At 54.2% G+C, this 23,602-nt stretch overlaps 8 protein-coding genes across 8 annotated transcripts; 2 read left to right on the plus strand and 6 right to left on the minus strand.

Moving 5' to 3' along the window:
* Positions 1-40: 40 nt before the first annotated feature.
* Positions 41-1,765, minus strand: BDY24DRAFT_159914 (ClpP/crotonase-like domain-containing protein). The gene is made up of 4 exons (XM_076636168.1): positions 1,158-1,765; positions 956-1,000; positions 591-781; positions 41-468 (listed from the first exon to the last, which is right to left on the minus strand). Exons 1-4 carry the CDS (start codon positions 1,423-1,425, stop codon positions 109-111), a joined length of 864 nt encoding a protein of 287 aa, XP_076500274.1. The 5' UTR covers positions 1,426-1,765; the 3' UTR covers positions 41-108.
* A 5-nt stretch (positions 1,766-1,770) lies between these two features.
* Positions 1,771-4,185, minus strand: BDY24DRAFT_336104 (disulfide-isomerase precursor; the record flags this gene model as incomplete). The annotated part of the gene is made up of 13 exons (XM_076637220.1): positions 1,771-1,939; positions 2,058-2,122; positions 2,221-2,370; positions 2,485-2,606; positions 2,731-2,821; positions 2,897-2,959; positions 3,036-3,043; positions 3,117-3,253; positions 3,398-3,476; positions 3,569-3,698; positions 3,844-3,852; positions 3,948-3,962; positions 4,048-4,185. The coding sequence occupies 13 exons, from the start codon at positions 4,183-4,185 to the stop codon at positions 1,771-1,773; spliced, it is 1,176 nt and encodes a 391-aa protein (XP_076500275.1).
* Positions 4,186-4,473: 288 nt separating this feature from the next.
* Positions 4,474-7,123, minus strand: BDY24DRAFT_376704 (MFS general substrate transporter). The gene is made up of 13 exons (XM_076638690.1): positions 6,939-7,123; positions 6,833-6,866; positions 6,651-6,739; positions 6,507-6,570; positions 6,354-6,429; positions 6,174-6,241; positions 5,917-6,091; positions 5,747-5,818; positions 5,461-5,676; positions 5,150-5,349; positions 4,956-5,071; positions 4,843-4,863; positions 4,474-4,759 (listed from the first exon to the last, which is right to left on the minus strand). Exons 1-13 carry the CDS (start codon positions 7,059-7,061, stop codon positions 4,532-4,534), a joined length of 1,482 nt encoding a protein of 493 aa, XP_076500276.1. The 5' UTR covers positions 7,062-7,123; the 3' UTR covers positions 4,474-4,531.
* Positions 7,124-8,625: 1,502 nt separating this feature from the next.
* On the plus strand, positions 8,626-11,390 carry BDY24DRAFT_336151 (UBP-type zinc finger domain-containing protein; the record flags this gene model as incomplete). Its single annotated transcript, XM_076637226.1, has 13 exons — positions 8,626-8,829; positions 8,988-9,126; positions 9,249-9,380; positions 9,456-9,551; positions 9,629-9,822; positions 9,917-10,020; positions 10,090-10,166; positions 10,282-10,441; positions 10,561-10,624; positions 10,709-10,768; positions 10,875-11,085; positions 11,190-11,231; positions 11,314-11,390. 13 exons carry the CDS (start codon positions 8,626-8,628, stop codon positions 11,388-11,390), a joined length of 1,560 nt encoding a protein of 519 aa, XP_076500277.1.
* A 1,779-nt stretch (positions 11,391-13,169) lies between these two features.
* On the minus strand, positions 13,170-15,277 carry BDY24DRAFT_160203 (uncharacterized protein). The gene is made up of 2 exons (XM_076636170.1): positions 15,047-15,277; positions 13,170-14,969 (listed from the first exon to the last, which is right to left on the minus strand). The coding sequence occupies exons 1-2, from the start codon at positions 15,127-15,129 to the stop codon at positions 13,337-13,339; spliced, it is 1,716 nt and encodes a 571-aa protein (XP_076500278.1). The 5' UTR covers positions 15,130-15,277; the 3' UTR covers positions 13,170-13,336.
* Position 15,278: 1 nt separating this feature from the next.
* BDY24DRAFT_160112 (uncharacterized protein) lies at positions 15,279-16,451 on the minus strand. Its single transcript, XM_076636169.1, has 3 exons — positions 16,328-16,451; positions 16,038-16,220; positions 15,279-15,946 (listed from the first exon to the last, which is right to left on the minus strand). Exons 2-3 carry the CDS (start codon positions 16,189-16,191, stop codon positions 15,567-15,569), a joined length of 534 nt encoding a protein of 177 aa, XP_076500279.1. The 5' UTR covers positions 16,192-16,220; positions 16,328-16,451; the 3' UTR covers positions 15,279-15,566.
* An 866-nt stretch (positions 16,452-17,317) lies between these two features.
* On the plus strand, positions 17,318-18,863 carry BDY24DRAFT_411874 (uncharacterized protein; the record flags this gene model as incomplete). The annotated part of the gene is made up of 3 exons (XM_076642983.1): positions 17,318-17,349; positions 17,559-18,641; positions 18,740-18,863. 3 exons carry the CDS (start codon positions 17,318-17,320, stop codon positions 18,861-18,863), a joined length of 1,239 nt encoding a protein of 412 aa, XP_076500280.1.
* Positions 18,864-19,201: 338 nt separating this feature from the next.
* Positions 19,202-22,445, minus strand: BDY24DRAFT_376724 (sugar porter family MFS transporter). Its single transcript, XM_076638691.1, has 13 exons — positions 22,213-22,445; positions 22,047-22,082; positions 21,869-21,954; positions 21,534-21,707; positions 21,391-21,415; positions 21,220-21,295; positions 20,975-21,136; positions 20,702-20,891; positions 20,539-20,603; positions 20,197-20,432; positions 19,984-20,081; positions 19,816-19,894; positions 19,202-19,718 (listed from the first exon to the last, which is right to left on the minus strand). Exons 1-13 carry the CDS (start codon positions 22,280-22,282, stop codon positions 19,390-19,392), a joined length of 1,626 nt encoding a protein of 541 aa, XP_076500281.1. The 5' UTR covers positions 22,283-22,445; the 3' UTR covers positions 19,202-19,389.
* Between the last annotated feature and the right edge of the window lie 1,157 nt (positions 22,446-23,602).

The following is a 23,602-nucleotide window of genomic DNA, read 5'->3' on the forward strand; positions in this document are numbered from 1 at the left end:
TCGTTCTTCTCCCAAACCAAAACGAAAAGCAAAGAGAACAGCATGACTACTTCGAAAACCCTATCGAACCAAACCCAACCTCGCTTCCCTCCGACGCGTCCCTCGCACTCACAACTTCGCCTTCCCCGCACCCTTCCCCAACCCCAACCTCTCCCTCGCCTCGGCCTCAATCACCCACGGCATCCTCGGGTTCCCTTCCATCCCACTCCTCACCACCTCCTTCCAAACCCCCCTCTTAATCTCTCCCCAAACCCCCCCCGCTGCTTTCCCTCCCCACTGCTCCGCCAACCCATGCGCTTGTGCGTTCAAGTCGGCGTCGGAGGAAGCGAGGGAATCGACAACACCGGCGTTGAGGAGGACGGACGGGGTGAACCGGACTCCGAGGAGGCACGAGCGAAGGAGGGACGGAGGGATGCGGGAGAGGAGGAGGGAGGCGAACAGGGGAGGGAAGGGAGCGCCGAAATCGATCTGGGAAAAAGTGGAGCGACAATGAGCGGGTTGGTCGGTGTTATAGTTTATGAAATAAAGAAAGGGAGGAAGGAAGGAAAGGAACCATCGAACGCGCGCTCGTCTCGAACGGTTCGACTGACCTCGTTCATACAGCACCAAGCCCTCCTCTTGCTGCTCCCACCATTGCCCTCGGGAGGATCCTCCCCTCTCATGATCCTGAAATCACACGCGAGAGCGGTAGCGAACCCTCCAGCGAAGCAGTGGCCGTTGATGGCTGCGATCGTGATGAGCGGGAAGGTGAGCAGCCGGGAGATGAAGGGCGAGAAGGTGTCTGCCGAAAAGGAGGAGGAAGTTTTGGTTAGGAAAGCTGTTGGAAGGTAGGGATGATATAATGGGATTAAGAGAGATTGGATAGAAATTGGAGGGTTGTTTGGGGAGAAGAGAACGAGAGGGAAGACGACGAGAGAGAAGGAGGAGAGGGAGGAAGCGAGCTCGAGGAGCTCACTGATATGAAACTCTGGATCCTTGAGCGAGTTGGCATAGTCGAGTCCTAAAAACACAACCAAATCCAAAAGCAACGAACAAGTTGAAAACCTAGTTAGCTTCTCATTCAACTTTCAAAGTTCAACTCCTCCCTTAATAAACCACAAGAAACGAGCAAAGCACCCTCCCTCCGCCTCTCCCTCCCTCCCGCACTTTGAACTCACCATTACTAAAGAACTTCTCTCCCTCCCCTCTAATCACCACCGCTCCACCCAACCCGAGATAATTCTTCGTTCCTCCAGCTTCCTTTGCGGCCTTGGTCGCCTGCTCTCGTCTTTGAAGCCAGTCCCGTTCGATGTCGTCGAGATGGGCGAGGAAGGAGGCGAGGAGAGAGGGAGTGAGTCGGTGGTCTGGAGGGGAGGTGAGCGTGAGGGTGTAGATTGGAGGGGTGGTCAGAGAGACGGGGGGGAGGAGGAGGGTGGTGAGAGACATTGGTTGAGGTGGTGGTGGTTGGGAGGGAGAAAAGAGAGCAAGGAGGGATGGGAAAGGGTGAGAGCAGACGGGCGGGCGGGGAGAGAGAGAAGCGAGTAGCCGGAGGAGAGGGAAAGGACACGCGCTCGAGATTTTATATATCACTGATTGAAAAAATGATCCTTAGACTCATTTCTGGAGAGCAGTCAGATTTTGCTAGAGAAAGTTCGAGTTTGAAAAATCTAGGAGAAGTAGATGATCGCCCTTTCTTTCCTCTCGACGCGTCTTTCCTCTTCTCCTTCTTCACGCTCTTCCCATTTCATCTCTCCTTCCAAGATCCCCTTTCCCCTCGCCTCCCTCCTCGCCCTAAAGCTCCTGCTTCACCCCGCCCCACGCATCCTGCACCTCCTCCTTCACCGCCTCGAACGCTCCCGCCGCCTTCTTGGTGACGAACGACGAGAGGATGTTGAGCTTGATCTTGATCTCGTCCGTCTTGGTAGGGGCGAGAGCAGGGGAGGAGAGGAGTTTGGCGAGTCTGTCGAGGGGAGAGGGGAGGGAGGGAGAGGGAGAGGTCAGATTGCGAGGAGAGTTGAGGAGAGAGAGAGAGAGAGAGACAGGAGAAAGAAGGGATTAGATAGAAGAATGGGACGAACCGTCCTTGCTCCTTGGTGAGCCACTTCTCAGCTTCGGTTCCCTTCTCGGCGATCTTGGACATGACCTGAATGGAAAAAAAAAAAAACGAAGCGAGAGAGAAGTCGTCAGTTCGAAAGATTGAACGCGTCCGAAAACGAAAACGAAAAACGAAAAGGTACGCACCTTCAAGTAGTACTTGACGCTCGTGTTCTTGGCGTCGCCACCAAGAGTAGCCCCGAGGGTCTCCGCCTGAGCGAGAAGCTCAGCGGCGGAGGAGGTGGTGGAGGCGAAGAAGTCCGAGGCGAGGGTGTCGAGGGCGAGGACCTTTCCGGCCTGGTGAAGCAAAAAGAAGAACAAGGTAGAACGAAAGAGGAAAGAAGCGAGATTTAGATGAGAAACGAAAGGTGGCTAAAGTTGAAAGAGAGAGTGAGGAGCGAGGCGACGTACGAGGTCAGAAAGAGCTCCTCCGGTGGTCCTGTGCGTTCCTGCCTTCCCGTTGAGGAAGTCGAGGAAGAGACCTTCCGTTCGTCCGAGGTCGTAGGATTCGGGCTGGTAGTCCTCGGACTTTCCTTGACCGGCGGGGAAGAACTGGATCGTTAGAAGGAGAGAGTGAAAAGAGGTCAGCTTTGGAGACTGTTTTGAGACGCGTCGCAAAGAGCTTCGTCGTGTTTGAACAAAGGGAGGTTGGAAGACGAACCTTGATGGTAGGGTAAGATCGAACTCCGTATCGGTTGGCGATGGGCTTGTTGGCGGCCTCGTCGGCGTCCATGAGAGCGACGACGACCTGGGAGGGAAGAAGAGAAGGCGAGGAGGGGTCAGTCGAGGTGAGGAAACGAGGGAGACGAACGGTCGAGCTCACGTTCTCCTCAGTGGCGAAATCCTTGGCGACAGCCTCGTAGATGGGCTTGAGGGATTTACAGTGCTGTTGGAGTTGAACGAAGTCGATGGGGAGTCAGCGAGGAGGGAGGGAAGAAATCAAGGAAGAGGAAAGGACGAACACCACACCCTGCGAGAAAGAAAAATGATGGTGAGCTCTCAAGCTCGATGTTGGGCATCGATGAAGAAAAACAGAGACTCACAAGGAGCGGTGAAAGCGACGATGACGTTCTTGGTGTCGTCGAGGGCGATCTTGTCGAAGTTTTGGACGGTGAGCTCGAGGGTAGCGGAGGGAGGAGGAGCCTTGACCTTGCTCTTGACTCCGGTCTTCTCAGTGACGCTGCAGAAACGAGACAATGCGAACGAGTAGTCAGCATCATGTTGGGAAAATCCCAAACAGAATCCCGGAGAGTAGGGGCAGCGAGCTTCGGGAAATAACGAAGAAGACGCGTGAAGGAAACGAAGGAAAGGCATCGGAGCTCACAAAGCAGTCAACGAAGCGAGATCTCGACCACCGGTGTAGTCCTCAGGAGTAAGCGAGCCAGCAGGGAACCATTTCAAGGCTGAACGATCAAGAAAGAAGGAAGGCGAGTCAATTTAGAGCTCCGGCGACGAAGGAGATGAAAGGAAGGAGATGTGAGCTCGGCAAACGCACTTGGGTATCCCTTGACTCCGAACTGTTGACCAGACTGCTTTCCGACACCGTCGGCATCAATTTTGGCGATCTGGACGTTGCTAGCAGAGGCGTAGGAGTCGGCCAATTCCTCCCAGACGGGCGCAAGGTTCTGCAGGAAAGGAGGGAAGGAGAGGTCAGCATCTCGTCGGGCTCGTTTCTGCTGGTTCCCACGGGCAAGCGGAGTGATTCTTCTTCCATAGCGAGCCAACACATCTAGCAAAGTTCCAGAGCCAAGAGAGATCGAGCGAACTCACTTTGCAGTGCTGTAGGAGGGGAAAAGCGACGGGGGAAGGAGAGACAACGTTAGCGTTCTGCTTGAGCTCGTTAGTATTCGTAAATGTATAGAAGGAGTGCTTACTCCGCACCACGGAGCCTGATATAGCATACAGAAGAGTTCCATGAGTCAGTTTCGAGCGAAGAACGAAGGAAGGGGTAGAAGCAGCCAGAAACCGACGTACAAAGAATTCAACAAGGGATCCCTTCGCTCCTCCGACGATTTTCGAGAAGTTCCCGTCATCCAGATCAATCACGTTCGAAGCTGATACAGAGACGGCCACTAGGGGCAAGAGGAGGGAGGTGAGAAGGGAGAAACGCATGGAGGGGAAGGGGGTGAAAGTTGGGAGGAAGGAGACGATGCGCTGTCAGTTGGAGGTGAGCTTCGACTTTTGAGCCTCCGTCATCCGGAGCTTGAAATCCTGGAAGATAATGACCAGGCTTCTTTAGGTCTTCTCTGGGGGCGTCAGCTTCAGCAAGCGGGCTCGAATAGACTACAAGTAAGCTACGAAGTCAAAAAAACCCAGCTCTTGAGCAGAGAACAGAAAAAGAGACGCGTCGAGTCGAGCCACTCGTCCTTTGTCTTCTTCCGTTTCGAGTCGCAACAGATTATTAGAAGATCATCAAAGATATATATATATATGGATACATGTCTAGTAAATAACAAGATTAAAGAACGTAACGGAACCCGTAGGGAACCTTCGCGTCTGCCGTCCTAACGATGCTTCCATCGAGACATGCCTCCGCCTTGATAATTCTCTCGTTGGCCTTCTGGAGAGTCCATCGGTGAACCAAGACGAGGGTAATCGAGGCAACGAACATGGCGATGGAGATTCCGAACGACTTGATGTAGGTGGGTGCCCAGGACGATTGGTAGATGTAAGCTCCAGAGATGTTCTGCTCAAGGAAAGAGAAGGAAACAGGGTCAGCAGTCGTTCTGAGGCACTTGGAAGAGGAAGAGAGGGAAGGGAAGGACTTACTCCGAACTGGGAGAACGCGTTCTGATGAAAATCGAAAGAGAACGAGTGAAATGCGATCAGCCATCGCCTTCTTCGCTTTTGCGATTTGAAGATCGGAAAAATATATGACTCACGACTCCGGCAATGGCGATGGCCCTCTTGAAGGCAGGTCGAGGGAAGGAAGAACTGATCCAGGCATAGAGGCAGACGAACGAAGAATAAGACTGCGCCATGAGGAAGAGCGAAACGTCTGGATGGTGGGAAGAGGGACGCGTCAGATTCCTCTTCGATGGTCACATCAGATGCTAATAGAGGACGGGGGACTCACAACGAGCTGCCACAACGTTGGTAGACATTGCGATGATGAAACCGACGATTCCAAAGCAAAGAGGGACGATGATGTGCAGAGTTCGTTCCTGTCTCTTGTCGGAGGATCGAGCGACGATGAAAGCCATGATCGTGGCGAAGACGAAGGGAGGAGCGCAGAGAAGCAGGGTGTTGGTGTTGTTGTAGCCCAGGGTGGTGGTACTGAGAGGTAGAAGAGAGTGAGAGCGGAGTGAACGAGACGAAAGGGACGGAGACGCGTCAGTTTCGCTCGACGAGACGGGAAGACGGGAAGAGAAGAAAGAAGATACGCACAGCTGAGGGAAGAACTGGTTGAAACTGAGTCCGATGACCATGCAAGTGAGCGCCATCGAAAGCACGTAGACCTTGTAATCGGTGGCAGCAAGTTTGAGACCGTGCAGAATTCCGTTGGCGGCCTCTCCATCGGTAGAATCAGGCTCTCCAGCATCCTCGGTCATCCTCAGGACGGCGAGAGCCTTTTCCTCGGTCGTGAAACCTCGAGAGTTGTGGCTAGAAATCAGGGGAAGCGAGATAGGTCAGCGACGACGAGACACGAGACGAAAAAAACGTCGAGACTCACGGGAAGTCGGGGAGGATCCAGAAGGCGACGATAGCCACGGCGACGGTGATAGCTCCTTCGACGTAGAAGAGCCTGGAAGTAAGAGATGAAGAGGAGGAGGAAGGGGAAGAGTCGGTCAGCGAAAGAAGAGCAAACGACGCGTCTTCAAGCGGACGAGAACGTGAACTCACCACCTCCAGGCGGGCTGGTCGAGCTTGCCTTCCATTCCTCCAAGGATTCCAGCAGCGATGAGAGGACCGAAGGCGTTACTAATGAGGCTTCCGCAGAATAGAGTGCAGGTCCTCAGAGCGATTTCGTCCTTCTTGTACCAATTCGAGATGAGGAGGATCGCTCCGGGGAAGAAAGCTGCGAGGAAGGAGGCGACGCCAGAGGTCAGCGTGGCCGTCGCGCGTTCGTCTTTCCCGATCAGATCGATGAATCTACTTACCAGCCTCAACGAAACCGAGGAAGAATCGAGTCAACAAAGCTCCGACGAAGTTGTGAGTGATTCCGGTGCTGTGGGTAGGAAGCAGTCGCAAAGGAGGGAGATCAGTCGACTGACTTGAGGGAGAAGCGAAACGAATCTGAACGGGATCAGAGGGACTGAAAAGGTGAGAGAGAAACTTACAGGATCGAGATGACTCCCCAAACGGCCATACAAAGGGGGAGGAATCGAGACGGCCTTCCGGTAGATTGGACGATGACTGTAAATGACAAAAGCAGAACGCGCTCAGCTCGGTTCCCGTCGCTCTTTCGTTGCGAACGAGCTGAGAAAACTTACTGTTAGATGGGATTTGCATGAGGATGTATCCCACGTAAAGTATAGAAAGCAAAGTGGGGTACTCCTAAGAGGGTAGAGCGCAAAAAAGAAGGGAGGTCAGTACGGAGGGGTGGACGACGGTCAAACAAAAAACAAGCTCCTCACCTGTCCCTTGAGAGCGAGGTCAACCTCGAGTCCCTTGGTTCGAGCAGCCGAAAGGTTGTTCCTGTCGATGTAGTTGAGGATGTAGATAACTTTGAGAAGGAAAGAGCGAGAAGTGGAGGGCGAAAAGGTGAGCACGTCGGCAGAAAGGAGAACAGACCGTCGAAAGCGAGGATGAGACTCACTGATGAGGATGGACATTCGAGCGTCGATTTTTCGCTGGAGAGAGGGAGAGAAGGAGGAAGGTCAGGTCTGAAGGAAGAGGGAGAGGGAGGGAGGGAGGCGACTCACCAGCAGTCTCTTCTCGAGAGCAGGTCTGTCAGAGAAAACAACGTCCTGAACACCACCAGCTTCGGTGTGTTGAACCTCTTGCTTCTCGAGCTCGAGATCCACGGAGTTCTTGTGGTCGGTCATGATGAAGAGGAGAGGGAGAAAGGGAAGGGGAAGGAAGGTTCTTGAAGGCGTCGGTGTGGTGGTTTGGAGGGAGGAAGACGAAAAGAGAGAGCAGATTTCTGAAGTAGACAGAGGAGGTAGATTACACGGTTCTCGGATCGACAAGGCAAGGCCCCAACAACGAGAAAGTGGGACCAGAGGAGGAGAAGCGCGGGAAAAGTGAGGAGCGGCAGTGGAGAACAAGGGGGAGAGGCTGGAGATTTGGTGGAGACCTCTGCTTCTGTGAATCCAACGGTCCGGATGGGTGACTCTCCACTTCGAGAACAGAATCCAGGGAGAGGAGAAAGAAGCTTGAACATGCTGAGAAGCGAGAAGAGAAAGAATCAGCGACGGAGCGAGGCGAGAGCAGGCGAGAGCGGGAAGCAGTGGAAGGAGAGCGGGAGGGATTCGAAGCTCAGAATAGATGAAACTCGGCAACCGTAGAGCTTGGCAGTCGCAGAGGATCCGAGAGATCTCTTTGCGGTATCTACCGATGTCGGAGCGACGAAGGAAAGGACAGAGAGGAGATTGGGAGAAGCGGCGAGCTGAAATCCTCCTGGTTCCGTTGAGAGGCGAAAAGAGAGGCCTCGTCAAATCTTCTCTCTCAGCTTCCAACCCCCCTATTTCCCTACTTCCCCGGTAACGTACTAGTTCCCCTAACACTCTGCATAATTCCGAGCTGCTCGCCCATCCTCCTCCTTCCTTGAAGACGTCTCGTAGTTGACCGAAGCGAAAAAGTTGAGCTCACCTTCTTCTTTCCCTCCCCTCCCATCTTTTTGCCGCGGACCTTTCTGGCCTTTCGGTGCTGTTCAGACCTCTTCTGCGCATCCTCGACCGGAAAAATCTGCGACGTATGGCCTGAGTGAAAAGATCCCTGTGTCTTCGTGACTCTTGAGAAGAAAAGGAGGAAGGGCGCGCGTCGAACCCTGCGACTCGAGCTCGACCTGAGAAAGGCTCGCTTCGGTTCCAAGTACAAGAAAGTTCAAGATGAATCGCGAGAATATATGTGAACTAAGATGATGTCGTTGTCTCGAGGGAGGACCCTCCTGGAGAGGAGAAGGAAGTCGGAGGGACGAAAGGGTGATTGAGCGCGACGCGGGAAGGATCAGCCTCTCCTCGACGACGCGACTTTGCATCGAGAAACTGCAAAAAAAACCAAGTAATCTCTTTCATATCTTTCCAAGAACTTCAGTTGTCATATTTGACTGCGCTGAAAATTCATTATCGACTCTGTTTGCTACTTAACGACCCTCTCTTGAAGGCTGTGACAGCGTCGAAGTGTAACGACGAGCTCAACCGACGACCTCCCTTCCCTCCCTCTCTTCTCCTTCCTCCCTTCCACCACCGCTCGCCCCAAACCGACTGTTCGACCATGTCTAGTCAAACTTTACTCGCTCGACCTCATCCTGTTCAAACTTCCAAACGACCTCCGCCGATGCCGTCTTCTTCTTCGTCTTCCTCGCATCACCACCTTCCAGCCGTCGTCCTCATCCAACCCTCTCCTTCCTTCCCTCCGACAACAAGCCAAAGCCAACAGCAGCAACAGATGGTCAACAAACTCAGCAACCAGACTACAGGAGGAGCATCCCAAGGTACCCAGAAATCTACCAGCGGAGGGTGCAGTCATCTTGTAGAGTTGTTGGACGGATCGAAAGGAAGCCAGGCGGGGGAAGACCTCCTCGCTCGGTATGGTCAAGTTTCGAGGTGGGGATTGAAGCTCAAGGGAGTGGGTCAGCCTCAGAAGAGAGAGGTCAGTACGAACTTCACACTCAGCTCCATGTATCGACACGGTCTTGGAGTCTGAAGGGAAGATTTGCGCCGTCCTAGGAAGGGTTCTTTCACGAAGCTCAACACTGACCTTCCCTTCCTCCCACCGTCATCCCTCCTTCTTCTTCCTCTCCTCTTCAGCCCGTTCGTCCTCCACCCTGCTCAACTTGCAACAAACCCCTCTCTCGACCTTTCGCCTGTCTCTCCTGTCCCTTCGTAGGCTGCTTTCACGACGCTTCTCACACGCTGGAACACCTCAAAACCTCAGGTCACCATTTCTGTTCGTCGACTCTCCCTCCTCCGCTCTTCCGTTTCCTTCCCTCGACGTCTCTTCTGAAACTCTCCGTCCTGCCTTCAACCTGAGCTGATTGCTTTCCTCTATCTCTCTACTTCTCTCCTCAGCCGTGGACGCAAAGACCGGTTCCGTCTTCTGCATGATCTGTCAGGATTTCGTCTACGAGGAGAGGTTGGACGCCGTGATCAACGAGACGAGGCAGGACCTTGAGATCCCCCGAGGAATGGGTTCGTGGCAGAGTCTCGCTTCTCTTACACTCTCTCAGACCTTCATTGACCTCCTCTCTTCCTCCCCTCTGTTTCGCTACCTCTCAGAATCGAAAAGGAAGCGCCAGAAGGTCACTCCTTTCGTGCCCACCGCTCAGGAGGCTGCCCTCCTCGCTCGCGCTGGACCTCCTCTCTCTTGTCGAGGTTCGCTGTCTTTCTGCCCCTAATCTCGTTCAAAATCGCACACTGATATCCCCTCTCTTGTTTACCACAACGATCAGGCATCCGAGGCATCCTTAATCTCGGCCAAACCTGCTTCCTCTCGGTCGTCCTTCAAACTTTCCTGCACAACCCTCTCCTTCGAAACCACTTCCTTGCCGATAGACACAATCGCTACATCTGTGCAGAAACCTCAGCAGCTTCGGATACCAAGAAGGACTGCATGTGCTGCGAGATGGATAGGATGTTTGCAGACGTGAGTTTTTCACTCGACGATGCTCCCCCGTGCCGCGTCTTCGATCTCGTCGACGATTTACGTCGCTTCCTTCCTTCCTACTTTCTTCCCAAAGTTCTACTCCGACGACAGGAGTCCCTGGGGACCTGTGACTTTCCTCTCGAGCATGTGGAGCTCGTCGTCCGATCTCGCAGGATACGCTCAGCAAGACGCTCACGAGTCAGTCTTCTCTCGTTCTTCTCTCTTCCTCGTATCGAGTGCTGACTCCATCCTTTATCACCTCCTCAGATTCTTCATCTCGGCTCTCAACCAAATGCACACCAACTCTCACGGAAGCAAGCTCATCGATTGTTCTTGTCCAGTTCGTGAGTTCGACCTCTCTTCGTCTCTGCTTCCCGTCCTCTTCTGTCGTTCCCTCGACCCGTTCGCTGACTCGCAGACCTCTTTCTTCCCGTGATTACTTGTTTTGATCTTCCTCAGACACTACCTTCGCTGGTCAACTCCAATCAGACGTTTGCTGTGGATCTTGCGGACAGATCACCTCGGCGTTCGATCCCATGCTCGACATCTCGCTCGATCTCAAGTCCAAGGCTGGAGTCGTCGCTGACGGAGAGAACACTCTCGCCAAATCACTGAGGAGGTGAGTGATTTCCTCTTCTTTTGGGGGGTTCCGAGGCGAGGAGGAGGAACTGGAAAGGTCGAAGAGGTCCGGCGTCGGACTGACGCGACGGAACTCTCTTGTTCTTTCCTTTTTCTCAGATACACTTCCCCGGAGAAGCTCGGCCAGCAATACCTTTGTGACAAGTGTGGAGTTTCATCACTCGTTCGTCTCTCTCGTCGCTCTTCTGTTCCGAGCTCTCAATACTGACGCGTCGCCTCCCTTCCTCTCTTCTTTCCTCTTTCGTAGGACGCGACGAAGCAGCTCTCCCTCCATCAACTCCCTCCGGTCCTTTGCATCCAGTTCAAGGTTTGTCGTGGTTCTCTTCTCGTACTTCTGCGCTCTTCGATCTGTCCTCTCCGTCTCTCTTCCCGTCCTGATCTTCGTTCCTTTTCAACTCGTTTGACCCTCCCAGCGATTCGAACACTCTTCCACCTCCTCCCAATCCACCAAGATTGACACTCCCATCCGCTTCCCGTCCAAGATCGACCTCACTCCTTACACCACAGCAGCCGTTCAAGCTCGTCGGAATGGAGACGAGCCCGTCGTGGGAGGACCAGGGGAGGAGATGGTTTGGGACTTGTTCGCCGTGGTGAAGCATCAGGGACAGTTGAACACGGGTCATTGTGAGTATCTCGTCGTTTTCTGGGGTTGGTTTCAGTCCGTAGAATGGATGGGGAAGGAAGGAAGACGCCGCTGACCTTCGCTCTCGTTTTTTTCGACGACGTAGACACCAACTTCGCCAAATTCAAAGACGAGTGGTACTTCTTTGGTGAGCTCAGTCAACTCGCCGGTCTGTACTATATCCCAGGACTGACTCCCGCGCTCCTTCGTTCTCCCTTCCTTCCTTCCAGACGACGAGAAAGTCGGACCCTCCTCCCTCGGAATCGTCCTCAGCTGCAAACCGTTCGTTCTGCCTCCTTTCTCTTGAGGCCGCTGTCCAAGTTCCTCAGCTGACCTTCCTTTTTCGTGCCCTCACAGATACATGCTCGCGTTCGTTTGCCTTTCCTATCTCTTCCCTCCTGTCGTCACTCTCTCGAACTGACCTTCGTCTTTTCCTCCCACAGTTACGTTAAACGCCATCTCTCCTACTCACCACCTGCCCCTCCTCATCAACACTAGACTAGACCTTCATCTTCAGTTCTAGATCTTCTTCCATCGCTCAGCCGTGTTTATCTATCTCTCTCTTGCATCATTCTCGTCTCCCTCACATCTCCATCCTTTCGCCCATCTTTTAACGACCCCTCACTATCCATCCCACTCCTTCTTTCTATGCTTGCATGTTTTATCTCTCCTTCACTATCTACCATCTTGCATCTGTTTGCCCTCTCCTACTCATGTGCCCTCGCTTTGATTCTTTCCCTCCTTCATGTTGCTCTCGTTCGTTCAATCAAGTTGGAAGCGCCTCGTCTAGGGAACATATTTTGAAGGCATACAAAGCGGGAAGGAAACAAGATGGCCTTGCAGTAGAGGACTGAACGATGAACTGTGAAAGACAAACGCAGAACGCGCTCAGCTCGGTTCAAGTCGCTCTTCCGTTGCCGAACGAAGGATGAAAACTTACCGTTAGATGGGATTTCCATGAAGATGTAGACGAAGTATAGTATAGAAAGAGTAAAGTGGGGTACTCCTAAGAGGGTAGACTAGAACGCGAGAACAGAGGAGAAGCGAAGAGGTCAGCACAACCCAGAGAGAGGGTCGACGACGGTTGAACCGAAACAAGCTTTTACTGTATTGATGAGGCGTCCTGATCCTGGATATTCCTAAGGTGAGTTCCATGATTTGGAGAAGAAAGAGCGCGTGGAAGCGGAAGCGAGGGGAGGACGTCCGAAAGGGAGGGCCCGGAACGACGCGTCGCATCAAAACTCACCTTGGTTCGGTTTCGTCCAGCCGCAAGCTCGGTAGCGATGACCCAAGCGAGTCCTCCCCAGGCCAAATTAAATATAAAAACGTAGATGATGATCATGCCTGTAGGAGAGGGAAAGAAGAGACGGGAGCGGGAGGGAGGTCAGCTTGAAAAAAGAAAGAAGAAGAAACGGTAACCGACGAGGCTGGAAAGGGAGCAAAGGGACACTCACTAGCGATGGCGGTGTTGACAGGCTTGGATCGAACATCGGAAGGGATAGTTCCGAGACCACCCATGATGAGAAGAACCACAGCCATGGCAGAAGTCGTCCAGAGCAAGAGAGGGCGTCGACCGTATCGGTTGACGAGAGCGAAGGAGACGGGGAAACGGACGACTTCAGGTGGGTTGATGGTGACGAGGCAAAGGGGTCGTCCGTTCCTTTAGATGGAGATGAAGAAGAGGATCCTGCCGAGGAGGAAGAAAAGAGGGGAGGGAAGATCGAAGGGGTCGAGTCGAGACGCGTCCCCGTCCTGTCCTTTCTCCTTCTCTCCCTCCCTCTTCTCCCTCTCCCTCTCCCTCTCCCCGCCAGCATCGTTCTCCAACCCGATCAATCGAGAAACAGAGTCCACAAGTCCAAAGAAGCTAGGCTACATGAGATCCGACGCATCAAAAAAAAAAAGAGCCAAAAGAACGGGTAGAGAAAAAGAACGAGGCGAGGGTACATCGAGAGTCTACAGTAGGCTACAAAGGAAAGGTCGTCAAAGTGAGTGTGAGGGTCATCGAGTCGAGAACAGATTAAGGTGAGTGTATAGAACAGCGAGCGTCCGTTGCGTTCACGTCGAGAAAGAGAGAGAGAGAGAGAAACGAGATAACGAGCGACTAGAGAGGGAGAGCGTCCGAACGAGATGAAAGCTTGAAAGAGAGAGAGAGAGGGAAACCATGCAAAACGAGACTGAACAAACGGAACCGAGGCGTAAGAACAAGAACGAGAGAAAAAGCGAACGAAACGAACGAACGAACGACGCGCCAGTCTACGTCCCCTCCAACAACGCCCCCCTCCCTTCGCCCAACCCAGGCGAGTGCTCCGGACTCTCCGTGAACCCCTCCGACTCCACCGACTTCCTGAGCAGCATCATCGGCTCGTCGTGGGAACCCGTCGAGTCGATGGACGACCTTTGTTGGTTGGGTCCTCGAGGGATCGAACTGGAAGAAGCAGAACTTCGCCGAGGCGGAGGAAGGCCTTTGAGCACTGACGAGGACGTAGGATCGTTCAGGCTGGTGTTGTTATTGAATGGTTCTCCTTGAACGGGGGAGGTGAACGGCGATTCGATGATGGTTGAAGGGGTGAGGTTGGAGAAGACGAACAGCGAGGGACGATGGGAAGGGGAGGGAGTGGGGAGGTTGGTAGGTGTTGATTGGGGGCTCGAAGACGAGGAGGAAGAAGAATGGTTAAGTGGAGGGTAGAAGTGGTGAGGCGAGGAGGAGTTTGGAGGAGGGAGGGATCCGAGATGAAGGGTCGAGGAGGAAGAAACGGTGGAGGTCGAAGGGGCTGAGGAGGTTCGATGAGGGTTGGTTGAGATGGCAGCCGAGGGACTTTCCGATCTTGATCGACGAGCTTCCCTTCGAGCGAGGAGGAGAGAATCGGCTGCTGAGAGGCTCGACTCGGAAGGGGAGCGAGTGGAAGCCATCGGACGCGTCGAGTAGTCCGAGGAGGGTTGACCGTCCTGCTGGATCCTCCAAGCCTTGACTGGAACGGCGGCGTATCCATCGACGGTAGAGAGGGAGTCCGCTCTCGGAGAGGGCATTCCGAGCGATTGATATCCCTCCTCGTCCTCGTCGTCGTCGTCGTCGAGTCGTCGCGTCGGTGCATCCGTCCCCATGATTCCGTTCTCGTACTCGAGCTCGTCGTACCCTCCTCCCAAGATTGAGTGAGTCCCCTGGCGACTCGAGTTCCCCATGAACTTGTCCGACGCGACGGACGACTTCCTCGGCCGATCCGCTGCTGCCCAACCTCCCTTCCCTTCGTCTTCCGACTGATCGGAGAACGACCTCAGCGTCGACGATCCCGTGCTTCCTCGATCCGTTCGAGCTCGGTAGATGTCCTTGATCTTCTCCTGTTCCGAGCGAGGAGTAGTAGTAGTAGTCGCACCCCCTGCGATGGACGATCCAGGCGAGGAAGGAAGGGCTGGAACGTGAGCGTACATCCCACTGGCTCCGAACGGATCGTGTCCTCCTCCTCCTCCCATCGCTCCCGCTCCCACCCCCTTCTCCCTCACGTCCCCACCGTTCCCTCCGTTCTTCCTGTACCTCCTCTTGAGGCAGAGGTACCTCGAGAGGAAGACTCCAACGGCGAGGAGAAGAAGCCCTCCTATGGCGACTCCGACGATGGGTCCCGTTCCAAAGACGGTTTTCGAAACCGTTTGGACGACGCCGGTGGTGGAGGTGACGGGGATACCTGACGCTCCAGGGGAGGAAGGGGTGGTGGAAGTGGAAGGGACGATGGCTTGGTTGAGGGTTCGAACTCTGTAGAACTCCTCGGAGGAAGAGTTGGTGGCCGTGAGAGGGAGGAGAGCGAGAGCAGGAGTCGTCCATTTCCCTCCGTCGGTGTACTTGGGACCTGAGAGGACGGTGTAAGAGTTTCGCATGAAGGCGGAGCCGAATATGCTGTGATGGAGAAAAGAATGAACGAAAGGTCAGTGAGAGAGAGAGGAGGTTGAACGCGTGAGCAGGAGGGGACGAACAAGTCTCCCATTCCGTCAACGATCGAAGGGTCGATGAATTGAATGGAACCCATGCACTGCTTGTGAGTCGAGTCGGAAGCCATGTAGTCTGAGACGTCGAGGGGGTGGACGGGGATTCGAACGTTTCCAATCGTGATCGCCAGCTGAATCGCTGTTGAAGAGGGAACGGAAAGAACGACGCGTCGAGGTCAGCGATGAAAGGGAGGAGATCGAAGGATCTGCTCGGAGCACTGACCAGTCGTGCAAGGAAGGTAGTCTGTAACAGTGAAGAAAGAACAGAGGTCTCCGTCAGTTCAGTGAGAGCTCGAAGAGGAGAGACGAGGGATTCGAGAAGTCACAAAACCCATCCGAAGCAGGACCGATCCCCTGCGACCCATAAATCGCATTCACCAAATCCCTGTTCGCAAAGTAAATCCCCATCGCTCCACTATCCAACAGTCCAACCGGCAGAGCCTGTCCAGGCATCCTCGACGATCCTATCGGCAGCTGAACGATCTCTCCCGTCGTCGCGTCCACCACATCAACAGCTTGAACGGCGACTCTCCAGAACAGAGGTTCCTGCAACGGCGACTCGACGACCTTCGAGTAGGTAAGGTTGGCGACGCAGCTCGAGTCGCACACGAGAGGGAGGTGGGATCGAAGACCGAGTTGGGAGGCGATTCGAGGATCCGACGGTCGACCGAGAGCGAGGGAGATGAAAGGGATTCCCGAATCGAGAGCTGTTGGATCCGGGGAGGGAGCTCGGGAGCCTAGTAGTAACGGTGGTGGTAGGGAGGGGTCGGAAGAGAAAGGGAAACGACGACGACGACGGTAATCGTCGTTTGCTGGGATGGCTGGAGGGAGGATCTCGAGGTTGGAGAGGGGACCGAGGTTCCACGGTGTAGGGACGCTGTTGGCGATCTTGAAGGGAAGAGAATCGAAAGCGTCACAGAACCAAGTCAGAAAAGGAAGCAAGAAGAAGCTCGGAGTGAGAAGACGAAGGGAAACTCACGATAGAATTCCCCGGCACTTTGAGACAAACAGGCCAACGCGGAGGAGGAGGAGCGAGAGAGCGAATGTTCAGCGAAGAAGGAGAAGCAAACTTTAACGACCAACGTAGACTCACGGGCAAGACCCATCACTCCAGAAAACAGACCTCCAGCCATATCCTCGTTCGCGACCTGATCTGCAGCAGCTGAGGAAAGAGAGAGTAACCACCAGGCACACGAAGAAACCAACGTGGATCAGGACCCTTCATTTCAACCGCGAAGACTTTCCTTCCTTCTGCTCGAAGTGACTCACCGAGAGCTGATCGAAAGGGGAAGGAGTAGATAGAAGATGGGGAGTAGGTCAGCGACGGGCGAAAGATTTATGCCGTTCGAGACAAGGAGAGGAGAGGAAAGAGAGGGAGGGGAGGTGAAGTGGCGGACCTTGTCGAGGAATCGTCCGGCTCCCGACCTTGAGCTCGTCCCAGTAGATCTCTCCTGATATCGTTCCGACGACGTACGAGATCTGAAATCCAACGTTCTGAGAGGGGAAGAGCGAGCAACGTAGCAAAGGGGTCGATCAGTTCAGTGAAACACGAAGGGAGAAAGGGTTGTTGGTCTCTCTCCTTCTCCTCTCCTCCTTCTGTGACATACCAGCCGTTCCAAGCCGGCTGAGAAGAAAGAAAAGCTCGAACTCACTGCGTCTATAGCTGTTGTCCCTCCTATGGGGTCGTAGCGAGGAACTCCTTTGCAGGACGTATCGATGCAGGTCGAAGAAGTCAACCACTTTTGTTTGGAGAGAGGCCGGAGGAGGAGGAGGAGGGAAGGAGGGAGGTCAGCTTCGCGTTGGTGCCTCGGATGCGAAGAGGAAAGCTCAAAAAGGTGAACGTACGAGATCAGAGGAGCCAGTGTCTACTTGAACTGAGAATGGTTTGCCTCCGACGTGGATGGGAAGAGTGTAGTACCTTTGAAAAGGGGAAGGAAAGACTCGAGGTCAGCTTGGACGCTCTCGTTTGACCGCTCCTCCTCCCTTCTTCTTCGTTTGCTTCTACTCACATTCCCGTTCCAGCAGCGGTCATGGTGACTTCTAAGATCTCTGGATCTGCCAGTACGGAAGCAGCTTGAGTCGCTCTTGGAGCCAGGGGTGCAGGTTTCAGGAGTCCAGGGGAGAAGAAGGAGGAGGCGTCCCACCTGCGAGACGACCAGAAGGAGACCATGGGCGCGGACGGTACGACGACGGACGATCCCAAGAGGAGAGGGAGAAAGTCGATAGAGAGAGGAGTGGGGAAGGGAGAAAGAAGAGAGGATGCTCCAGGCCTGGATGTTTGGGTTCTGGGGGTTGTTGAACGTTGGGAGGGGAAGGGAAGAAGGAGAAGCGATCAGCTCTCTTTCGAAGAGGGCCACTTCATTAGTCTCCTCAACCTTATCTTTTTTATTCACCTTTTACCATCAACCACCATCTATGGGACAATCCGTCTCTACCTCTTCTTCTTCTCCGTCTTCCCTCCTCGAATCCTCCAAATCTCTCATCCTCCGACGACGACGAGGCGAAGGAACTTCTTCCCCCCCCCTTCCCTCTCCTTCCCTCTGATCCTCCATCTCATCCTGACCTTCACCTCTCCGACGTCCTCCTCGCCTCTCCTCGTCTCCTCCCTCTGGTATCAAACCTTCATCCCCATCCTCTACCACACGCCCGTTCTTCGCTCCCAACCCGACATCCACAACCTCTTCTTCTCTTCCTCCTCCTCTGCTTCCCCTCATCCGAACCTCAAACCCGAAGCCCTCTTCCACGTCCGGAAACTCGTCTTGCTCGTAGGAGAAACCCCACCAGCTTCTCCCTCCGCCGAACATGGAGAGCTCGAACGTTGGAGGAACGCTCAAGCTTCGAGGGATACAAACTGGCTACCGAGACTGGAAGAACTTCAGCTCGGATGGGGGAGGGAAGGGCTGAGGGAGTTGGGAGCTGGACTGGTTTCCATGGTCGATGGGAGAGGTCATTCCTTAGCAGGAGAGGTAGGCAGATTGTTGAGAGTTGTTAAACCCAAGAGGGTGGTTTTCCAACCTACCGCTTGGGGGTGTATAGAAGGAGGACTCCTCGAAGGAGCGAGAACGGAAACCCACGTTCTCCTCCATCCAGCGACCCTCACTCGTCTTCAAACCCTTTTTCAACCCCTCTTCTCCCGCTCTTCTTCCTCGTCACCACCAACCTCGTTAACCTACTCCCATCTCTTCCTTCACGAACTCTCCCTCCATCAACCTTGGTCTCCTCGGCCTGCGTTCCTCCTCCCCGCTCCCTCTCCCTCCTCCTCTGCAAGCGCCTCGTTCACCCTCAACCTGAACTTCGCTCCCCTCTCCTCCCTCCCCACCCAAGGAGATCATGGACTCTCCCTCAACCCCTGGGATCGACGCGTTTCGATTGTACGACAGGCTTGTCTCGCTGTCGGTCCCAACGGGAAGGTTTCCGTTCGGGGAGTGTCGAAAGCGTTGAGGGAGGAGTTGAGAATGGAGGCGCTCAGAGGAGGAGGAGGGGACTTGGAAGGGAGAGTGGGGAGTTTGGAATTTGAGGAGGAGGATTTGCTGGAAGGTGGGAGGAGGATGGAGGAGGAGGAAAGGAGGGAGGTGCCGGATTTGTGAGTCTCTTCGTTCTCGTTTTCGAGACGCGTTCGGTTTCGAAGTTGACGTCTCGTCTCCCTTTTTTTCGCTTCGACTTTGATGGCGGGGATCTTAGAACTCCCACTCAGCTGCATGCTTTGTTCTATACGACTCCTATGGGGCAGCCTGGAGGAGGGGGAGGGTTCTGGCCGAACTCGACGTCGTTGAGTCTGCCTGTCGTGCTTCAGGCGGCGTCGTGAGAGGTTCGAAGTTCGTTGTTGTTTTAGTAGGGAGGTAGACATATCGTTTTATGTGGGTGACGTTGTCGATAGGGTCTCGAGAGGCGAGGGGAAAGGCAAGGAGGGGAGAAGAGATGACGAGAACGAGAAGGAGCACTTCCTTCGTTGCGTTTCGTCACGTTTTTCGTTCGACTCGAATACCCTGCCCGTCTGGGAAGAAGATCTCGTCGAATCAGCATCTTCGGATCTTACTTGCTAGCGTCCCAAGTCCGAGAAGCAACGAGAACGAGGAAACGGAGAAGGGGTCGAGGTCGAAATCGCGTCGCGTTCGCATTCGCTTTCGCAAGGAGAACGAAGAATTAAGGAGGAGCAGCGTGACATTGATACATGCAAGGACCAGAGACGAGAACAGGTATAAGTACTTAAATTACAGATGCAAGGGGTGGTGGTGGGAAGAGTCGTGGAAACGGAAACGAGAAACGAGAAACGCAAGTCGAAACAAAACGGCAAAGCAAAACGAAGAAAGAACCGACGAAGTTCTACTACTCTACTCGGAATCCCCCCTACCCAAAGCCCCCCCGTTCGTCGCCTTCTCCGGATCCTCCTTCGCATTCTCTACAAACTTCCCGTTGTTCGCTCCCGAGAACCTCGACCCCTTCTCCTCGGCCTTCCACTGCTCCGAAGGCTTGTTGTCGACGGTGGTCTGGTAGTCCTTCCAAGCTCGGGTGGGCACCTCGAGCTCCATGAGCAAGTTGATCTCCTCCAGACTTCGACCGAGGGTCTCAGGGACGTAGAAGAAGACGAAGCAGAGACCGATGATGGTTCCTCCGGCGTAGATGAAGCCGACCATGGGTCCGAGTCCGGCGGATCCAGCCTCTGTTGGAGGGAAAGATAAAGGAAAGGGAGAGGAGTCAGTACGGTGTTAATTGGGTGAGAGAGAGAGAGAGAGAGAGAGAAGGGAGAAGAGACGAACCATCGTTGTAAAGGTAAGGAAGAGTGAAGGTGACGGCCCAAGCAGCGACCCAGAAGGCGGCAGTAGCAACTCCCATGATCTGAAGAAGACACACAGTGGAAGATGGTCAGCAACGAGGAGGACGTCCGAAAGGGAGGGCCCGGAACGACGCGTCGCATCAAAACTCACCTTGGTTCGGTTTCGTCCAGCCGCAAGCTCGGTAGCGATGACCCAAGCGAGTCCTCCCCAGGCCAAATTGAAGATAAAAACGTAGATGATGATCATGCCTGTAGGAGAGGGAAAGAAGAAATGGGAGCGGGAGGGAGGTCAGCTTGAAAAGAAAACAAAAGAAACGGTGACCGACGAGCGAGGCTGGAAAGAGAGAGAGCAAGGGACACTCACTAGCGATGGCGGTGTTGACAGGCTTGGATCGAACATCGGAAGGGATAGTTCCGAGACCACCCATGATGAGAAGAACCACAGCCATGGCGGAAGTCGTCCAGAGCAAGAGAGGGCGTCGACCGTATCGGTTGACGAGAGCGAAGGAGACGAGAACACCGACGACCTCGACGATATCGCAGATCATGGTGACGAGGAAAGGATCGTCCGTTCCGATGGAAGTGAAGAAGACGGTTCCGCTGAGGAAGAAGGAAGAAGGGATGAGAGGAAGGTCAGCTCGAGGGAGAGAAAGGGAAGACGAGGTCGTTGTTGTTGCTCGACGTCGGAAAGGCCTTGTGAACTCACTAGGAGAAGATGAACTGAACACCACCGATCTGCTGGCAGACAAGGATACCGAAGGCTCCAAAGAACTAAAGATATAGGGGTAAGAAGAGGAAAGGGAGTCAGTTCGGCTCGATCCGAGTCGAAGATGATCGATGAGGACGCAGAAGTTCGAATGGAAGCTCACCTTCCTCCTCTCGGGTCCCTTGAAAAGATCAGACCAGTTGGAAGATCCGTCTCCACCGGATTCTCGAGCTTCAGCAGCCTGAGCGTCGAGGATGACCTTCATCTCCTGGTCGAGGTCGTAGGTGTCGTTGTCTGCGTTGACTCGAGTGAAGGCGGCCTGAGCTTCCTCGATTCGACCCTTGGAGACGAGCCTACGAAGAAAATAGAAAGAGGGGGGAAGAGTCAGCGTCGAAACAAGGACGCAGAAGGAGACAACAAGGCAAGAGCGACGTACCATCGAGGCGATTCGGGAACAAACATCATTCCAACCAAGATCATGAGGCAGATGGCGATGTTGAGAGCGATGGGGAATCGGTAGGAGAAGGTAGAAGAGTAGTCCTTGGTTCCTTGGGCGACTCCAGCTCCGAGGACCTGTCCGAGAGCGAGGAAGAGTTGCCTGTAAAGATGAAGAAGGACGAGAGGCGGAAGGTCAGCGAAAGCTTTGCTGCGAGGACGAAGGTCGAAGGAAGAAAGACGAACCAAGACGAGACCATGGATCCTCGGATAGCAGCAGGAGGGATCTCAGAGAGGTAGAGGGTGACACAGTTGGAGCAGACTGGAGGAGGAAGGAGGGAAAGGAAAGAAGGACGACGCGTCGATGCAGGTCAGCAAGCGCGAAGGGGAGAAAGGAAGCAGAGTTGATGGACGAACTTCCGACTCCGGCTCCGAGGATGAGCTGATATGAAGAGAAGGGGGGGAAAGAGGTCAGCAAGGAGAGACGGACCGGGCGAGAAGGAACACGAGAGAGGGAGTCGAGAGCGGGAAACAAAAAGAAGACGACAAGCAGGACTCACTCGACCGACGATGAGAAGAGGAGACGAGGAGGTGACGATGAGCTGAAGGATAGTTCCGATGGTGACGAGGACGGCGACGGTGTACATGGCTCCCTTCCTTCCCCATCGATCTCCGATCAATCCAGCCGAAAGAGATCCGACGACTTCTCCTACTTGGACGATGGAGGCGTAGATCTGTATTTGGGTCAAAGAGAGGGGTGTGATTAGTTACCTCTTGGATGTCGCTTTCTTTGGACCTGAAACCCAAGCCCTTTTCTGCTCCCTCCTTTTTTCCAGCTTCTCGTTTCTCCTCCCGTCGTCTCGTCCTCCCGTCTTCGTCTCCTTCGAGTACTCACAGCTTGCTGACCAGAGGAGACTTTGTAGGATCCGTCAGCCTGAAGATCTCCGTAGTCCGCGAGGAAGGTCTTCATCTCGAGGATACCTGGGAAGGGGAAGGCGAAGCGAAGAGTCGAGATCAGCGACGACGCGAAGAGAGAGCGGGAAGAGCGAGTTCCTGATGTCAACAAGACTCACCAGTGAAGTAGGTTCCATCGTAACCGTAGAGAATAGCTGAGAGGGAGAAGCAAGAAGGAAGAAGAAAAGATGAAGCGGGGGGCGAGAGGGAAGGGGGTCAGCTCAGAAGTCGAATGAAAAAAGGAGGAGCGCTCGAGCGACGAGAGGGAAGGGATCAAAAGCTCACCTCCTAGCACGAACACTCCGCAGAAGAAGAGAGCTCGTCTGTTGTACTTGTGAAAGACACCGACAGACATGGTGTTGATGGGTGAGAAGGGTAAGGGGAGTTGTTGGTGGGGCGTGGCAAGGAGAAAAGGAAGGGAGGGGGGGGAGTGTGGTGGTTGGAGGAGAAAGGAAGGGGCAAAGGAGGGGCGAAAAAAAGGGAAAGTGGTGAACCTGTTCAAAAACAGAACTTCCCGCAACCGACCCCAGAAAAGCCCGTTGAGTTACCGCTTTGCCGCCGGTAGATGGAGGAAAGTGACGGAGGAAGGGTGGAGAATCGATGGAGACTCCCTGACCTCGCTCTGATCAAAGTTTCGCAGCCAAGAGATCTTTTGTTAGCTCGCTCGAGCTCTCGAGTCGTTTTCGAGTACTATAGGGACGAGCTGGAGAGAAACTGAGCGGCTCACCGAGATCCGAGCTGAAAATACTCTCGAGTTGGCGCCCAGGAAAGATCTCAAGAGAATGAAAACGCCTCTTGATTAGAACACGGCCTGAGACGGAATCGAATCGAGATCGAAAGCTCTGGGAACGCGTCGGGGTCCTCTCAGCCTCTTCGTCATCCCTCAAGGTGGGGAAGAAAGTCAGTCCTAGCCACCGAGCCGAGGACCGATGCCTGAACAGGAAAGAGATCGCTCGCAAAAGAAAGAGGGAGCAGAAAAGTCCTCGCCCGTGCTCGCAAAGCAACCTAGACGACACGCGACCTCTCGCTCGAGCTCGGAAGATTTTCCACGAATGAAAGCAAGTTTCCTGAGAGTCAGGGAGGGAGCCTATCAGTGCGAGGAGACGTCCTTGGGAAGCATTAGGGCGGACCGATTAGAAGATGGTTATCGTCTTCCATCAACGACAAGGAAGAAAGAAGAAGGAACCGATACTCGCGTCCAGCACGGTGCAATGGAAGGAAAGATCTTTGGGCGCTCTTTCGCCAAGCTGAGACTTGCCTGAGAACCGATGGGTACCTTCAGGAAGAGAGAGGAGTGGCGGACGAGCTCACCGACCTCTCGAGTCTCGACGTCGTTCTCTTCCGTCCGTCCGAACTCACCTCGTCTTCCCAGGTTGACCAACGCCTATTCCATCTTCTAATACGAGAGACGGAGCGGAAGCGTCTTTTCATCAATGGGATCTAACGTCGAACTGGATGAAGCGAGAAGGGAGGCAGGAGTCAAGCTCGAGCGACGACGCAGAGGGAGGGAAGTTCAAGCTCACCTTGAAATCCGAACGAACAAGGCTTAAGAGCATCGAAGGGGATCATAGGAGACCTCGGCTCGAGCTACTACGAGAAGGACCGAACGAGGTCCTGATGCCCTCCAGTCGGATCTCGTCGAGTTCCGTCTTCCGACGCACTCGTTCCCTTTGAC

The sequence above is a fragment of the Mrakia frigida genome (assembly GCF_051309035.1).
Source record: "Mrakia frigida strain ATCC 22029 unplaced genomic scaffold BDY24scaffold_3, whole genome shotgun sequence".
Taxonomy (NCBI): Eukaryota; Fungi; Basidiomycota; class Tremellomycetes; order Cystofilobasidiales; family Mrakiaceae; genus Mrakia; species Mrakia frigida.

Coding starts and splice junctions, on each gene's coding strand:
- BDY24DRAFT_159914 (XM_076636168.1), bottom strand. CDS start 1,425: ATGTCTCTCACCACCCTCCTCCTCCCCCCCGTCTCTCTGACCACCCCT. Junction 1,001..1,157: donor AGAGAAGTTCTTTAGTAATG/GTGAGTTCAAAG, acceptor TTGTGTTTTTAG/GACTCGACTATGCCAACTCG. Junction 782..955: donor GGATCCAGAGTTTCATATCA/GTGAGCTCCTCG, acceptor CCTTTTCGGCAG/ACACCTTCTCGCCCTTCATC.
- BDY24DRAFT_160203 (XM_076636170.1), bottom strand. CDS start 15,129: ATGGCTTCCGACTCGACTCACAAGCAGTGCATGGGTTCCATTCAATTC. Junction 14,970..15,046: donor GTTGACGGAATGGGAGACTT/GTTCGTCCCCTC, acceptor TCTCCATCACAG/CATATTCGGCTCCGCCTTCA.
- BDY24DRAFT_376704 (XM_076638690.1), bottom strand. CDS start 7,061: ATGACCGACCACAAGAACTCCGTGGATCTCGAGCTCGAGAAGCAAGAG. Junction 6,571..6,650: donor ACCTCGCTCTCAAGGGACAG/GTGAGGAGCTTG, acceptor CTACCCTCTTAG/GAGTACCCCACTTTGCTTTC. Junction 6,430..6,506: donor CATGCAAATCCCATCTAACA/GTAAGTTTTCTC, acceptor TGTCATTTACAG/TCATCGTCCAATCTACCGGA.
- BDY24DRAFT_160112 (XM_076636169.1), bottom strand. CDS start 16,191: ATGGCTGGAGGTCTGTTTTCTGGAGTGATGGGTCTTGCCCGTGAGTCT. Junction 15,947..16,037: donor AAGTGCCGGGGAATTCTATC/GTGAGTTTCCCT, acceptor CTTCCCTTCAAG/ATCGCCAACAGCGTCCCTAC.
- BDY24DRAFT_376724 (XM_076638691.1), bottom strand. CDS start 22,282: ATGTCTGTCGGTGTCTTTCACAAGTACAACAGACGAGCTCTCTTCTTC. Junction 21,955..22,046: donor CGATGGAACCTACTTCACTG/GTGAGTCTTGTT, acceptor TCCCCTTCCCAG/GTATCCTCGAGATGAAGACC. Junction 20,082..20,196: donor TGTCAACACCGCCATCGCTA/GTGAGTGTCCCT, acceptor CCTCTCCTACAG/GCATGATCATCATCTACGTT.